Source organism: Falco cherrug, chromosome 4, assembly GCF_023634085.1.
Source record: "Falco cherrug isolate bFalChe1 chromosome 4, bFalChe1.pri, whole genome shotgun sequence".
Classification (NCBI taxonomy): Eukaryota; Metazoa; Chordata; class Aves; order Falconiformes; family Falconidae; genus Falco; species Falco cherrug.
This window is the reverse complement of record NC_073700.1, coordinates 51,511,210-51,527,819: the sequence shown is the minus strand read 5'-3', so window position 1 is coordinate 51,527,819 and position 16,610 is coordinate 51,511,210. Positions and strand designations below refer to the sequence as shown.

Here is a 16,610-nt window from a genome sequence, read left to right as displayed (position 1 = left end):
TCCAAACACAGCTCTCCCAAAAGCACTGGGAAATTGTACCCAAGCCCTCACAGCCACAGTCAAAGCAGATGTCTGAGACAGAACCGAACACGGAAACTTAAAGAAACTGGCCCAAAAGGTGCAGCCCTGTGGCAGATACTCCTGGAGGGTGCTCCTGCTCAGACCTGGACTGTTCATTCTCTTGCTCCTTCCTCAGCTGCAACGATACCAATATTGTGGGTTTGTACTGAAGATTTGATCAAGGCAACGATCCAAGTTAAACCCAAACACTTTATTTGCCTCCTCACTGAAAAAAAGCTGTACTGCAGCTCCTCAAGAGCCCAACTGCAGCTGCCTGGTTAGGTGTCAAACCAGATATGAATCACATCTGAGCGCAAGAGCTGGTTGTTGGTTAGAGATAAAGCAAGAAAAGCATAGAAATTACCAGCTGAAAGCTCTGAGTTCCCCCTGCATCCAAACCACAGCCATCCCAACAAACAAGAAACAGAGCCGGACAGGGGGCTGGAGCACCAGTTCAGTGGTGTGGAGATGGGGGGTGTCAGCCTGGAGAGAAGGGGGCTCAGGGGGGACCTTCTTGCTCCCTGCAGCTGCCTGACAGGGGGGTGCAGCGAGGGGGGGGGTCGGTCTCTGCTCCCAGGAACAAGTGACAGGACAAGGGGAAACGGCCTCACCTTGCCCCAGGGCAGGTTTGAATCAGGTATTGGGGAAAAAGTCTTCCCTGAAAGGTTTGTCAAGCGCTGCCCAGGGAGGCGGTGAAGTCGCCATCCCTGGGGGTGTTTAAAATACACCTAGATGTGGTGCTCAGGGACTTGGTTTAGTGGTGGACTTGGCAGTGCTGGGTTAGCAGTTGGACTCAATGATTTTAAAGATCTTTTCCAATCCAACAGATTTTGTGATTCTATGAACGAGCACACCTCATGCCAACATGATCACAGGGTAGCCTGCTCAGCTTCCAGCTTTTTAAAAAGCATGCTTTCCAAGATACTCTGAAAAAACAGAGCCAAGTTGCACCTTCAGGGCTAACGCTAAAGAAAATTAGCAGCGGGCAAGCTTTTAATTCTCCCCAGTGTCTTCAGGTACAGCTGACAGGTGGTGTAAAATGCGTAGGGCTCTCCATACAACCACCAGTTGGGTTCTCTGGCCAGTAACAATTCCCTGGACTGCTCCAGGAGGTGGAGCCTCTGCCTTACACCGTGACCTGAATTTCAGAGAAATCACATGACAGCACCTCTGCCAAGACTGGCTCCAAGCCAAGGTGCCCATACAGGAGCCATGAAGTACTTCATCATGGAAAAGGAAAAGCGTGCCAAGCACATGCTCAGCAGGAGACCTCTGCCAAGAGCAGAGGCAGCTCACCTATACCACGGCAGCCTCCAGGTCTGAGCTGGTCATCAAAAATCTCCACCATCTGGTGTCTGACCAAAGAAGTCATCCTCTCAAGTATGTAACATGAGCTATGTGGGCACTCGGCAGGTTCTCCTATGGCCGTGGAAGTGCACTGCTGGACAGCACCCACCGCCTCTTACACCTTCCTAACTGGAGCCCAGAACGAGTTTGCCAGACACCAGTAAAAACCTGCCCTTGACCACAAGCACCTTCAGAGTGTCCTACCACAACGCACAGAAAAACCTCGGCTTCAGCATGCTACTACTACGTGCTTCCTGCTATTGCTCGTTTAGTTTGTTTTTCTGGCTGACCAGACTGAGCTCTTCAAGCTTGTAACCTCTTATTTACTGTCTGTTTGGCACTCAAACAGCTATTACAGAGATGTCTGAAGAGTTCTGCCAAAACAGAGCCAGGCACCCTTGCGTTACAGATTGCTTTTTGACTAGCAGATAACCAGTGATCATCCCATCTAACTTCAGCATCTACAACCGAGGACTAGGTAAAACAGTCTGACCGGTATACAAGCAAGACCAAAATGAGGAAGGAAAAAAAATTTTAAAAAAATTTAAAAAAATCACTGACACCATCGTTCTGAATGCATGCACTTCATAAAAGAAGTGACTGTTTTAAGAGCAGTCTTGTGCTTAGGATGCATCTCTCACTCCTAGTCCTTGGTTCATTCGGGAAGTTATTCCCTTACAAAGCATTTATTTAAAACGTTCCCACTAATGATAGCAGGCCTCTTGGATAAGAGGATAACAACAAACATACTGATGGAGAACACCATGAAGGTGCCCGAGTAACATACTACTACTTGCTGATATTTTGCATATGGATTGTTTAAAAGTCCAAGAAATCCTGATTTGCTGCACCCAGCTGTTCTGCAAAAATGGACAAGAAAGAAGTGTCAGCACAATCGCGTACTCCTTGTCTAGGATCTTCATTGCTGTTCTGCAAGAACAGAAAAACTCAAGTACAATGCAATGTACAGGGACATTAAAGAAGGAGCTTATTTAGATGAGACTCCAACACATGCTGCCATACCAGTATAAAACTGCCGGGGAAAAGCCCTGATCCATCTAAGCTTCTGAAGACATTAGCTGGTGCAGGGTGTTCATTTTCCACCAGTAAAATGAAGATTACTGAAAAAGAGGTGTACAAAGTGTTTTGCTTTAATAGCAATAGTTCTGTAGAAAAGTTTTTTTACAGAAGTCCCTTCCATATATAAGAAAATCATACCAAAATGTCTGACAAAGATAATGGTTTTCCCTATGGGTTATTTTAAGTGATAAACCTACTTATCTGGAGGTATCCGCCACCATAACTCAGTTTATGGAGACTGGGGACATACTTCCTCAGAAGTTTTATCTGAGTTAGGATTTAGTGACCCAGTAATGTCACAGGGAAAATCTAGATTAGATTTGTCAAACAGCTATTTCAAGCCTAGAAGTAGAGCTCCAAACTGGGCTTAAAAATATCATCCCTCCTAGAAAATGAAAGGGAAAGCTTTACAAAGAAAGCTTTATTCTCTTCTTCAGCAAAAAAAGTGGAGCCAAAGCACAGAGCACTCCAGGTGCACTTGGGTTGGTAGAGTGGAAGATTATGAGTTCAAACTAAAAGAACACTGCACAGGAATACACAAGTTTTCATTCCCAGGTAGCTTAGCCCACGCAACAAGAACTTCAAGATTCCTAGTGTTGGGATACAGCATAACTGAAAGAAAAAAGATCTGTAATTTTGTATAAACAACCCAAAACTTAACCACAGGACAGAAGAAGTGAAGACAATTCTCAAGTTCTGCTTCATGCAAAACTCCAAGTCAGTGAAACAGGCCATAAAAGCTCTAATCTGTGGACAATCTTAAGCCAAAAAGGAGAGAACCCTGTCTCTTAAAAGCTAATGACATGCTAATTTTCTCACTCTTTTGGAAGATGAGAACCTGGAGCTGAAGTTCTCCAGGCTAGAATCAGGCTGAGCAGAGACTCAACTCTCAAAATCCTATGTCAGCAACAAGATACAGCAGCCAGCAGGTACCACCTCACCTGCTGGAGGCTCCCAGCCCAAAGGAGCTCCTGCAGACACCTGCGGCTGCACATTTACACTCTGAGTTGGGGGGTGGAAATTCCCTGGAAGGTTCCTGTCACACAGCTGCATGTGATATGCTCAGGAATGCAAAGCTTCACAGGTGACAATGCTCCTCGCTAGATTCTGAATTGCACTTGGAAAGCTGTAAGGCAATAATCATGTAAGTGGCCCCTACAAATGGCATAAAATAAAGTCCTACAAGACACACACTTTCCTGCTCTACTCAGTTTGTTCTTGTGTCTTTCGAGTAAGATTGAACGGTCTTTCCACTCCAAACTCAGTTTCAAATGTGGTGGCTTTTATTTTCTGATTACAGCGTGTTTCAAGGTTTCCCACCTTAAGGTCAAGTTTTTCAGAAAAGCAACATCCAGCAATGTGCAGGTTGCTGCGGCAGCTGAAGATGTAAGTGCAGGATGAGTTTTGGTAGGTTTATGATATACTCACTACACATCAAGCATCACAATGGATTCTAAGTGTTTGCTATCAGTTCTGTGCAAGTATTGGGGTGAGTTTTATAAAACATTCCTTTTTTATTTCACAGAATCCCAGAACGGTTTGGGTTGGAAGGGCCCTTAAAGCCCCCCCAGTCCCACCCCTGCCACGCGCAGGGCCCCCTTCCCCCAGCCCCGGTGGCTCCCAGCCCCGTCCAGCCTGGCCTTGGGCACTGCCAGGGCTGGGGCACCCACAGCTGCTCTGGGCAAACCTGTACACCAATTAGCAGACCATGCCAACAGCTGTTAAGTGACTACTGCTGCAGAGGAAGTTCCAAGGCAAACAGGACATCCCAGAGACTAAGTGTTTCCCAGCCACCCTTTAGAGAGGATTTTCTCAAAGAAAAAAAACCAGATAGAGCATCTCACTGTAAGGAAAACAGTCTTTGGACTCTCCCTTGCATCATAACACATTGATGGACACTTTGCAAACCAAAGTGTTCTTTTCTATTACAAAGGGACACATTCGGCTACCAAGAGAGTCAGAAGGTATGTATGTGTGACAGCAAGATTATTGTGAACATCCTGATTTAACTCTGGGTTTCTAGTCTCGGCAGTAATAATAAATGCTATTTGAAAATTAGGATGACAACTTTAGGCAGGTTGTAGCCCATGGTTTTTGAAAACTGTTTTCTTTTATTAGTTACTAAGCTGTTATTTGCAGTGACAGCACTATGCCTCCACAGTGCCCACTGCCATCAGCCGTTCTGCACTTGTGCACATCGATGGGACCACGCTGAAATACTACATGTGTAAGGAAAAAGAAAATGAAAGCTATCAATTATTAGTTTGGGGGTTAAATAGGTTCAACTGACTTGAAGCAAGTTTTTGCTTCTGAATTACAGGCTGTTGAAAGTACCTCAAAATAACTACAAGTCCCACAAAAATTAATCTAGTTCAAATATGAAAGGATTAGGGAAAAAAGCCAAAACATTTCTGACCTGCATGAGAATGACAGAAATTACTCCTGTCTTTGTTACATACAAACACAACCATAGTGATTTTCCTGTATGATCTAAATGAAGTTAATGAAAATACATAACAGACAATGCAAACAGGAATTGATTAGTGGATACACACGTCCCTGTTACGAAAGGGGAAGACCTAACTTTAATGAGAAAAGATCCTGTAATCCCTTTTACATGGCACCAGCGATGCCCTTTAACCCTCTTCAGCAGGTTTAGTATTATACCTTGCAGGATGCGGGGGAATCAAATTAACAGTATTTCTTAAACCAGCAAGAGGCAGATGGTTGCAAGACACCACAAGACATCTTTCAAGAGGGAGAAAACTTGCAGACCAGGAAACGTCGCCTCTCCATGCACCTCTTCAAACCTGAAGCAGCAAATATTTTCTGTCTCTATGGAAGCTGGTTCTGTTTTGCCTATTATCTCCAAGAACACAGAGCCCCAAGAACACTTAGAACTGAATTCTGATGAAGCCTAGTGAATTCACAGAGAAGTTGAGGTCAACAAGGAAAACTGTAAAACATTTCCATGGTAAGAATTTACTGCATTACCAGCAAACAGATACTTGCAGCACAAGCAGCTACGTAACCTTTGCTGTCATCAGAAGAACAATAAGCAAACCCCCACATACAAATGCACAGAATCACTAGTGAGAGTTTCAGCTCGGCAAGTAAAGTTGCCCTTCAAGACACCCTAGTCTCCTTTGCTTTCACTAAGGCAACACATACAACCTGTCAAAACTCAGGTCTGAATATTAATATTTAATTGAGAGGAAACATACAGCAGCTATGGAAAAATCCTGGGTCTGAATACCATAGTTATGCTATTATCTAAACCACAACTCTGCATCTCCCCCAGAAAGTCAGGACTCCACAATGCCCAGTTTCCTCTGTTTCAGCTTCCCACAGCTTGCAGGCGTACAGCACAACAACGAGGTGGGCTTCTGCAGAGAAGGCTGGCGAGTTCACAGAAAGCTGCTGCAGCTTTCGTGCGAGCTGCACGAGTCCACTATCCTCCAGCGGTGCAGAAGTAGCTCACAGGCACCTGGATACACGCAAAGTGAGTGAAGTACTCCCAGTCTGCTCATTTTAGCAATGCCTGCATTATTTCAGAGTTAAAGCACACCCTGGAGACCACAAGAGAAATCATCTAGCCAAAAGTGAAGTAAACTAGCTTCTTGCAGGTACATATACTTGGGTATAGTTTTCTAGTATGCGTATTTCAGAATGATACACAATAATCCATAAAATGTTAAATTTAATCACCCATTTAAATTGCAGTTGCAGCAGAGCCAGTAAGTGAGGTGACCATTCCCTCTGTTTACTGTCACAGATGAGTTACAGCTTGAAGCACCCATACACCCGTGCCAGCAGAAATACTTCCAGTGAAATACTTGTTGGACCAAGACCTAAAACGCACAAGTAACTGCCTGCAACACAGGCACTTCAGAGATTGCCTTGTGCCTCATTCAGTGCACATATATGCAATCAATATAGTTAATCACCTTTGGAAAGCCATTAAGAAAGTGCACATACTCAGTGAAGACTTAATTGAAACTACTAAGTACCACAGGTGTGCTTAATCACTAGCCTAAAGAGCTAGGACCCCTTGCTTGCTCTCCTCAATTCCTTTTTACTAAAGCAGATGCAGCACACCTTCACCTATCACTGCAATCTCCAGTGGGGCACTACCTCTGAAAGAAGAGACCATGCCTTCCACGCTTACCACAGCATATGAACCACCTGAGTCTCCTCTTAACTCTACCGAAGCCTTACTATTATCAATTTAAAAGGAACCACCACCAGCTTTTAGAAAAAATAACAATGAAGCCTTAAAAGGGGAGATTCTTGGATATTAGCATAAGCTCCTGCAATCTGCTCCAGTTATATTTTCCCCTTTCGCAGTCCATAATGCCTACAATTTACCAATACTAAGAGTTTTTAAATTATGGAGCTGTGACATACTTTTATTTCTAAAATGTAAACACTGATGAACTTTAATTATGGTACGGAACCTTAAGTAGATATTTTTCGTTCTCCACAGTGACATTTAAATATAAAACTTCAGGTCTAGCCATGCAAAACCCCAGCTCCATTTCAGCAGCTGCACACCACAACACTGTACTTCAGCGTATTAAACACACCTCTGCGAGTGCAAGCTATGGATTCCCCCGTGCCTCCCAGTGCAAAGCTGTTTTGGAGGTGGAAGGCACCACAGATTGTTGAGTGACCCAGTTCACTCTTGCTGAGCAGCTCCCCCAGGGAGAACCATCTGCTGTTGTCCTAATTTATTCCATTAGTCACAGCCCAATACAAATCGCATTAACTATAACAGGACAGCATTACTTATAGAACTCACCACACAGCTCATTCAGAAATAATCGTGTTATGGTCATCTGCTCTCCAGCTCCCCATATTAGATGACAAGCACTTCAGAACCTCTATTTGCAACTTGTGCACAACTTCTCCTAGAAAAAGGGCTAACCTACAAGACTAGCAATGGTAACCTTCCATGGTCATGCTGCAGGATTAAGAATTAAGTCCCAAAGTAGCATACATGGTATAAAGGTCCTGAACATACTGCAGTGACATCCGTACCTGGGAGAATATGGAAGAGAGAAACAAAACCCCAGGCAAAAAAAATTAACTTAAGCTGAACTTCTTTTAAAATAACTATCAAATTAAACTTAGTCACAGATGGAGTAACACCTAGATTTGTTTCACAACAGACGTGAAAAACACCAAAGCCTTGCCCGTTCAACAGAGCTTCAATGCTTGCTGTCAGCTTTGCACCGAGCACTGCGGAACAGGGAGCAGCAGATACTCCAGATGCCAGTGCTCCCTTTTCAGCATGCACCCCACATCTTCCCAAAGCACCAAGTCTGTCCTGCTGAGCGTAGAACTGAAAAATGTGACAGGATTGCGTGGTCTGTTCATGTCTATTTTACAATCTTCGTGAGTTAAGCAGTACTTTTAAATCTAATTTAGAAGTGTAGTTTTACAACGGACATTAAGTACTACAAACAGCAGACCTGCCTCTTCACCTGTACGACTAGCGGCTGAGAACTGAACAGCACTGAAACACAAGGGGCCTGTTACGATCCCAACACACAATCTGGCATCTTGCTCGTGTCTCTAGTGGGGTGAGAGCAGGTCAACTATGAGATGCACAAGCACAGCCCAAATCAAACCTTCCAGTCAATCTAGATTACATTCTGTTCAGTTTTACCCAAAGCTATATGTGCCTTTAAAGATCTAGTCACTAAATTCACTAAAATGATTTGTGATAAGCTGAACAAAGCAGCAGCCAACAAAGCCGGCAAGAAAAATAAAGATCTTCTGACAAGACAGTAGATCTGTACCAAACTGAAGAGATTAAAAGTCTTTGAGAAAGTCAGTAGGTACGTAGCAAACTGTATCTACTATCTGTTAAGGAGAGCCAAAACAGAGTTAAACAGAAAGGGGCTACACAAAGTGGTTTCACTTCATAGGGAGCTGCACAAGTATGCTTTTACTCTCCATAGTAATGGATAACAAGGTTTCAGGTAAGAGACTTAATACCAGAATATCTGCTGAATACTACAGAAGATAGCTCAACTGAAACTGAGCTCTAAAGCTTGAGTTTGTTAATACGGCAGTGTAAAATACAACAACCAGAGCCAGGAACTGTGACATAATCGTGTACCAGCCCAACATCTAACAAAGAGCTCCTCTTCAGCTGCCACCGCAGTTAGCAATCTATTCAGAATAAAATACTAACATTAAAACTGATTACCAAAAGGTGTGATATAACATTACAGATTGAGCTGCAGCACAAAGAGCCAGCAAAACAGTTTGCTGTACTGTAACTATAATGCTAGAAAGGCAGCATCCTCTAATACCCACAGAATCGGCATGAAATGTTCTGCTCTGGTATTTTTGCTCACTCAAGTCTGTGCACCCCAGCAATGGCATTTCCATGTAGTGAGAGTAGGAAAATAAATTTCTAAAATTAAAGCTAGTCACAAATTCATTAATTCAGTGTCAAGAGTTAATAATCCTGCAGCAAGCAGAAGTGGAATGACCTGTCACACTCTCCTCAGCCACAATTTCCATCTCCTGCTGAAGGTGAACTTACGGTTTATTACGAGTCAGAAGAAAATGCCTAAGGAAACTCATCTGCAAAAACTTCTGCATTTTGATGGAGAGCCTACCGATTTTTTCCGGCTCATCTGGACCTGTTCCAGCAATACAGCTGCTCTCTAGTCCATATGTTGGATCCACCTTCCCAGAGGCTCGTGCTGCTTCCTGCACCTTCTTTACATGAGCTTCAACAAGCTCCAGTGGTACCTCCTCTCTGACTCGAGAAAATTCCTCTGTTAAAATTTACACAGAAAACGTTACATTATGAGGATTTCATGGCAAATCAAAAGTTACAATTTTCTCCTGTCAATGTGCAGGTAAATCTCGTGACAAAGTGAATTCTCAAATATATAAGTTCCTTCTTTTCACATTAGGTAGTTAATTTTCTCTTTTGAATGTGGTAGGAAAGGTTCTCTTGCCAGTTATATAAAATTGTCTTTTGTGTGGGAAAATAAGGAAAAAAGTGAAAGGAACTATTTCATCAAGTTTCTTAAAGGACACATAACTACAGCAGATAATTTTGGACAAGTAAAACCAGAAAACTGAAAGTTCAGCATTGTGCATTTACCCATAGCTAAACTACTGACAGTGGTCACAGTAACACCAACTATGAGGTGGCACCTGCAAGTACTATCAATAGTCGGTGAGCACAGAAGGGAAATGCAAGCCATCTTTAGACATTCAGTGACCTTTAAGAGCTACTTTAACTCTGCTTCGGTAACAACAGAACACAAGACCCGGTATCAGTAGACCTGTTTTCTACACAACTGTAAACTTGTTTTTTACCACTTACTGCTCATCCTTAAACTCTAGAAACAGTCCACTTTAAGACCAGACTAACAGAGAGCAAAGTTGTAGAGACCAGGTGAAAAAAATTGCCGGGGCCAACTCATACCTAACGCAGCCTTTGCTGCGGCTGATGCCACCCGGGGATCCACCACTGATGCCAGGAAAGCCACAGTACTCATCACTGGATTGCCGGACTGGCTGAAGGGCACGGGCTGGTACGCCAGCGGGCCCAGGGACGCGTCGGAGTTCTCCAAATAGGGGTCTTCGATGGGAAGTCTCAGAAAATGGAGAATGCACTCATCTTGGGTACGGCTCCCAACGTGCTCTGAGACTTTGTTCCAGTCATCTTTGTACATCTCCAGAGCCTGCAAAAGACAAAAATCATTGTATATATGTCAACTGCTCTGGGGAACACACCCACCCACCCTTATTTCATGCAAAAATACTTTCAATACTAGTTATTTTGGTGATGGAACAATAAATCGGGATCAGACAACTGTTTAAAATCATATTTTTCCTGGAAGCAAAATTATTCTGCATAATAAATATGAACACCTCACTAGGACATCAGTTAAATTTAAGCTGCAGGGATCATCACGAGTTTTATGCTGTTACTCTACCAAAAAGTATTGTCAAAAGATTTGGGATTTACTAATAATATTTGCACAGTCAGTGTTTCCCCATTTTGCTTCCACATGAAAAGCTTTACGGAGGAATAAGTTTGCTTATCTCACCAAGTCTCACCTATTGTTCTAATTCCCATAAGTACTCCCCCTGAGGGCACTCGTGTGTTCTCTCACTTCTGTCTGAACGCACTAGGCTCTCTGGGGCAGGAGCAAGATTTATTTCAAACATACATACTAGTCATGACTGTGAAGTCCAGTCTTTACATCCAACAGATGTTATGAAAATCTAACAGCATCAAACCAAGATACCAGAGGAAATAAAGAAAATGTATTCTACATTACGAAGCCAGACGAGAGCAGTTCTCTAGCAAGAGTTAACCAGTCTGATTTCTGTTATGCTTTCAGGTTAACAAATCTTTATTACGTAGAGATAAGCCACCCGATAAAAACTTCCAAATTAAATCAAAGATTTTGTAATGCAGAATTTCAGACGCTTTTAAAGCTACTTAACAACGAGCTACTGAAGTCCCTGCATTAGTTGTTGAAAAAATAACAAATTAGTACTGTAAAAGCCCAAAGTGGTAGCCTAATACATATTATCCTGTAACAAGTGGGTTTTTTTCATGAAAACTGTTTTAGTTATTTGAGCATCTGGAAAGCATAAAGCATTCCCCTCAACCATTAACTTTCACATCACTGAGATGATTCATGGTCCAGTCACTCAGAAAAAACCAAAAAGCCATTTGAACTCTGGACAGAATACATTAAACTTGAAAATGAAAATGGGATCTGCAACTCACAGGTGCAACAGAATTCTTCTGGAAATATTTAATACCAGAGGTCTGAGCAAGGCTGGTAAACACCATTCTGTTTGAGTTGCAGACCCCGCTTTCGTTTTTAAGTTTAACACATTTGGCTAAGAAGTCAAGCTGGGTTTTTTGTTTGTTTGTTTGTTGTTGGTTTTTTGGTTGTTGTTTTTTTTTTTTACTTACACTGTGCTTACCCCACACATACATAAGGGCAACTAACAACCTTTTGCATTGCTTCACAGCAAGCGAGCAAGCATTTCAGCAGTAACTGGTGGAGGGGGAAGCACAGAGTTTGAAGGAGGCTGCTTGGAGGATCCCTATGTGGATTTGCCATCAGTCAGGCTGCCTTGGACTTGAAGGCACCCGTCTGCAGGTATAATATATTTCAGAACACACAGAAATCCTCCTCCTCCTTAACTAAGTACTCATGACAACGAGCTTCCCTAACTAAGCAGTATGCCCATTTAAGCATGTCTGCTAAGAACAGAGGAAGTTAATGGCTCTCCGACACCCGCAGTCTTTCCCTTCACGTAACACGCAAGACTGACTTAACCTTCCACATGCTCAACAGCAAGATGCTGGGCTGTATGTCGGACATCATGAGCAGGTCACATCCAGTGTGCCCGAGCAGTCACACAAGTACCCAAGTTACTATGCTAGATGTTTCAGCAGTTATCAGTGACAAGCAGAAGACAAACTGACGCACCAGCCTCAAGTGTTGAGTTCCCTGACCTGGGACGGGACATTTCCACAAAACAAGTTACTATACATACGACAGTTGCACACTCAGAAGACAAGCGCCTGCAGAAAGCAGTCAACTTCACCACTACGAAAGTAATTTGTTAAAAAAAATCCAGGAGTTTCCAAACATACTGTTTTCTTCACAGCAGTTCTAGAGGAAAAGTGTTTCAGTGTTTCTGCAGCTAAAACATAAGCTATGAGAATTCTTCAAAGGCAAAGCAGTCCACCTGAACAGGACCCTTGGGCATGTCACAGATGCTGAAGATCAGCTGGGGAAACATGGAAATTGAGTAGCATTTTTGAAGATGTGGAAGCAAACTAACTGAAAGGACAGATGAATTAAATCCGAAGGCATTAGAAATCCAACAGGCACTGCACAAATTTGAGAAAAAAAGAGCAAGCTGCCTGCAGCAGATGGAGCTTTTTAGCCCCCTGATCCAAAAGTGATTTAGGCTTTACCTGCCTGAAGTTTTAAGTTTTTCTCATAGCTAGGGCTCGCTGCTTAAACTGGCTGGGGAGGAGGTAAACACCCCTAGTTTATCTTCTGAAGGCCACTGGTTCCCTGCTCCTTCCCTTCTCTTAAAACCCTGGGTGCAAGACTAGCTGGGCGAGCAGCAGATGCCAGGAACGCCGTGCTCCAGCAGCACGTAGCTGGATGGGAAGCATACCACAGGAATCGCTGAAGATCATGAGCTGGACAGCAGGAAAGGTTCTGAAAGAATCATTTGGTTTGGGAACAAACCAAGGACAGACTACATCGGGCTGCCTGGCCCGTACCACAGGAATTAACGGCCCCTAACTGCTTCTGAACCGCTCTCCTGACCTCTGTCTGATCTTGCCCAAATCTTTAAAGAAATCAGAAACCAATTAGTTCACTAGGTCATATTCATGGGGAAACATTTATTCAGCGTTCAACCTTTGTTTCACTTTCCCTAATTTAATCTCTGTGCCCTAAGTTATCATTGCCTATCCATTTTTAATCACACTAGCATATTAGATGAGCTCTGCTTTTCACAGCCATGCAGGGTTTTTTTGCTCATTCTCCTTCACTGCTAGTTATTCTCCTGCTAGACGAGCTAGCTCTCACAATAGTTGTCCTTAAAATAAATAGCTGAAAATGCACTTAACTATGCAAGAATAGAACTCTGTGGAGATACGGAGCCGCAGTGTGGCAGGGAAAATGATTCTGGGAGGGAAACAGTATTTCCTCCCCCCAATTTATTCAGTCAACAGGCGGAAGGACAGTAATTATTTTAGCTAAGATTTATTCTTTGTAACTTAACTGCATATATATTTGCTCAAAGCTACCCTGAGGATTTAAATGGACTGAGCTGGCTTGTTACAGCTGAATTACTTACACTTGAACTGATATACTCTTTACTGATTTATTCATAGGTTAAAATCACAAAGAACAAAAACATTATTAATTTAAACTCACATTAAATAAAATTGTAATCTCAAGGCTTAAGACTTGATTTATTTTTTAAAATGAAGACTGTCACCTGCGTTTCATTAGGCTACTACTTGCTATATATGACCATAAGCTACAAATATACAAAATAATTAATTTTAAATACAAATACTAGGAAGCGAAGAAGTCAGCATATCAAGCTATTAGTCTTGTTTCTCCATACAAGAACGCCATGAAGGACATCTTAGCTGTTTTCACCTACAGGCAAAATTTTTCCAAGTGCCAATAGAGAAGTATCAGCTCAACAGTGCGTATCAACCTAAGGCAAAAACTCCCAGAACTATTTTGGCTGTTTCACGCACACGCTTCCCTATCTGTGATGGCTGAAGCAAAGTATGCTGCTGATTAGGCACTTTGGCCAGCTCAGAAACCACACACAGAAGCCGAGTATTGTTCAGCGCTGTCAAGCACTGTCAAGATCCATTGTCCATGCTTTTCCTTATGAAATTAACTTTTCAATGGGTTTACTGACACATGTAAAGACAAAAAAGCCAGAACAATCACGCAATTGCAGTCTGCTTTAAGCTCTCTCCAAGTAAAACCAAACAAAATACCAGTTCCAAAACTAGAATTCTTATACCAGAACCCTGAATTGCACAAAAGGAAAAAAATAAAAATTAACCACCCAACCTCTACACCAAGAAAACACTCCTGTAAAAGAAAGCTAGGCAGATGATAATTTCTTTACAGGAACTGGCAGCACATTAATTATTTCAGACCACTGAGATTTTTCTTCTGACAAAGCACTATGAAATACAATGCTGCCCTGATATCAGTGTGGAAGACTAGAACATAATTCTGCAGTGCATCTCATGCGATGGTTTTCATCCTAGACTGGAACTCCAAGAGACCTGACAATTACCGTGCGGTTCAAGAGCAGCAGATGAAGCAATCTGGGGACAAAAACCTGATCGCGTGTGCTAGCAGTTCTTTGAGCTCATTTTTACAGTACCTGGTTTGAGTCATCTCATGTCTATTTCTTGTAAACTTCCAGAAAAAGCTTAAAGAATACACCAAGTGCAGCTATAGGGCAAAAAGAACAAGTAGGTGTATGGATTAAAGTGCTACCAAATAAAGAGCTTCTCAGAGCCCTTCTTAGTGGCAGGAGACAGTAAACTGTTTCTTAACAATTTAAACTTCAAAAACTAGTTGCTTCCCTAACATGCTATAGCATAGCCAGGAACCTGTAAAGATTATCAGAATTTCGAAGTACGTATCTCAGTGGCAGGTAAACCATCACCTGAAGGGCATTCATAGTATTCGTAACTCCTCTTTAATGAAAAGCCCCCTCTGCACTGCAAGATCTGAACTTGAGTTTATGCAACAGTTCTTAAATAATTTCTAGCTTGCAGGTACAAGTTAGATAGAACTGAACCTTAAAGCACATGAAGCTCCTCTATTACACAGATGTTCCTGCCATCTCTTTTGAGTAGTAACATAGCCATGATGGTCAAAGAAACCAAAGGTTTCAAGGGTGAGCTTTAACCTTTTACCAATTTAAAACCCATAACCCACAACAGACAAGCATCCTTGTATATAGATAGCAGCCACTCTCCTCCTCCAGCCACATCAGTTCAGTCCCAAGAGATTGCTTCCCACTACAAACTTCTTTGCTATTCCAGTTTCTGTAAAAGCATGTGTATGTCATCTAACTCCCCTTCAAAAACAATTATTAACCTACATGTAGATTTTCAAAGCATGTAACACCCTGCATGTTTTGGTTTCCTATCCGCCTTTGGTTTTGCCCTCATGAACTTACTTCTAATAGCAGCAATGTCTCTTGTTCTGTCCATTCTCTTCCAGCACTTGCACCTTTACTCTACAAAAGACAGGGGTGGGGTGGGAAAAAAAAACAACAGACATGAAATACAGGTCCTTTCACACAGAACTTTTCAGAAGAAAACATTAAGAAGGCGAAGAATCTGTTATTTAATCCACCCAAACGTGTATTTTTCACAACCTTCCTACTACAGCTAACCAATCCCTGGTTATCTCTCACAGTGGTTCAGTTCACACGATTTACTCACGTAGCTAAGGTACACAGGTGAGTACATTCCTGCAGTCTCTGTGGAGGCTGGGGGTTACAGATCCCACCTTCCCAACATGCCTAGGAGAACCTTTAACTCCTCTTTTATTCCAAGCTAAAGCAAAGTGATTTGGTACCCTTTTTCCCTGGTTATCTTTGCTTGCACAAATAGCAAACAGCAAAGAGGATTTTCCTAAATATAAAAACCCCAAGGAGTGCTGATGGTATTCTGGTCAGCTTGACTTTGGCCAGTAAAATTAAGCCAAGAAGAGAGCAGTTTACACAAAGCATCCTACATTTCAAAGGACAGCAGCAACCAACAGACACAACAGAGTACCTAACCCCCTCACCAGGTGCCATACCACTGAAGGAGGCTGCTGTCCCTTGAGGAGACAGTATTACTCCATCCAGGCACACCTGGGATTCTCTCAGCTTAAAGGGCACCTTTTTCAAGAGAACAGGGCTTATGTCACCATAACTTTAGTCCCCATCAAGCCTCTGCTTCCAAGGCAGACAGACTGGACTGTGTGAGGTGCATGCTGCTCTAAAAAAAGTTTGTCTGTCTAAAAGTTCATCTGTAACTTAATAAAAAAAATAATAAATCTTTACAAGTGAGATGAGCTATCTGAAAAGACAAGAGTAATCACAGGAAGATAATCTGCATATTTAGCAATCACTTGCTCCAAGGATTGCTGCTTCCAGATCTATAGCTCATGGTTAACTCCTGAGATTTTCTAAATGCTACAAAGCTCTTGGTGAAAATTTCCCCTTCCATGATTATGACACCCTAATCCATTTCGTGCCTAATAAAGATAAAAAGCTTGTCACCTGCTTATGGCAGAACATTATCTAGATTGGATGTATCTGTGCAAGACGACAGCAAAATGAAAAGCATATTTAGGATTAGTAAATCTATCCTATCTCAAGATGCATTTCAAACAGATCATTAACCCAAACAGAACATTAATCAAAGTGAGTCATCCAGCAGCTGATCAGTTCTCAGACAGGCTGGTATGAACAGCCGAAAAAGCAACGGCCATACATAAAACAAAAAGGGAAATCAACCTCTGCTAACAAATCTGCTCAAGTCCATTGGT

The 16,610-nt window shown here is 42.4% G+C and overlaps 1 protein-coding gene across 1 annotated transcript in view; it reads right to left on the bottom strand.

The window, feature by feature from the left end:
* Positions 1-16,610, bottom strand: part of SMARCC1 (SWI/SNF related, matrix associated, actin dependent regulator of chromatin subfamily c member 1) — a 90,702-nt gene that overhangs the window by 29,665 nt on the left and 44,427 nt on the right. The window contains exons 19-21 of the mRNA XM_055706822.1: positions 15,247-15,306; positions 9,947-10,205; positions 9,123-9,284 (exon numbers count right to left, since the gene is read on the bottom strand). Coding sequence (XP_055562797.1) covers positions 9,123-9,284; positions 9,947-10,205; positions 15,247-15,306 — 481 coding nt within the window. The remainder of the gene's footprint in view (positions 1-9,122; positions 9,285-9,946; positions 10,206-15,246; positions 15,307-16,610) is intronic.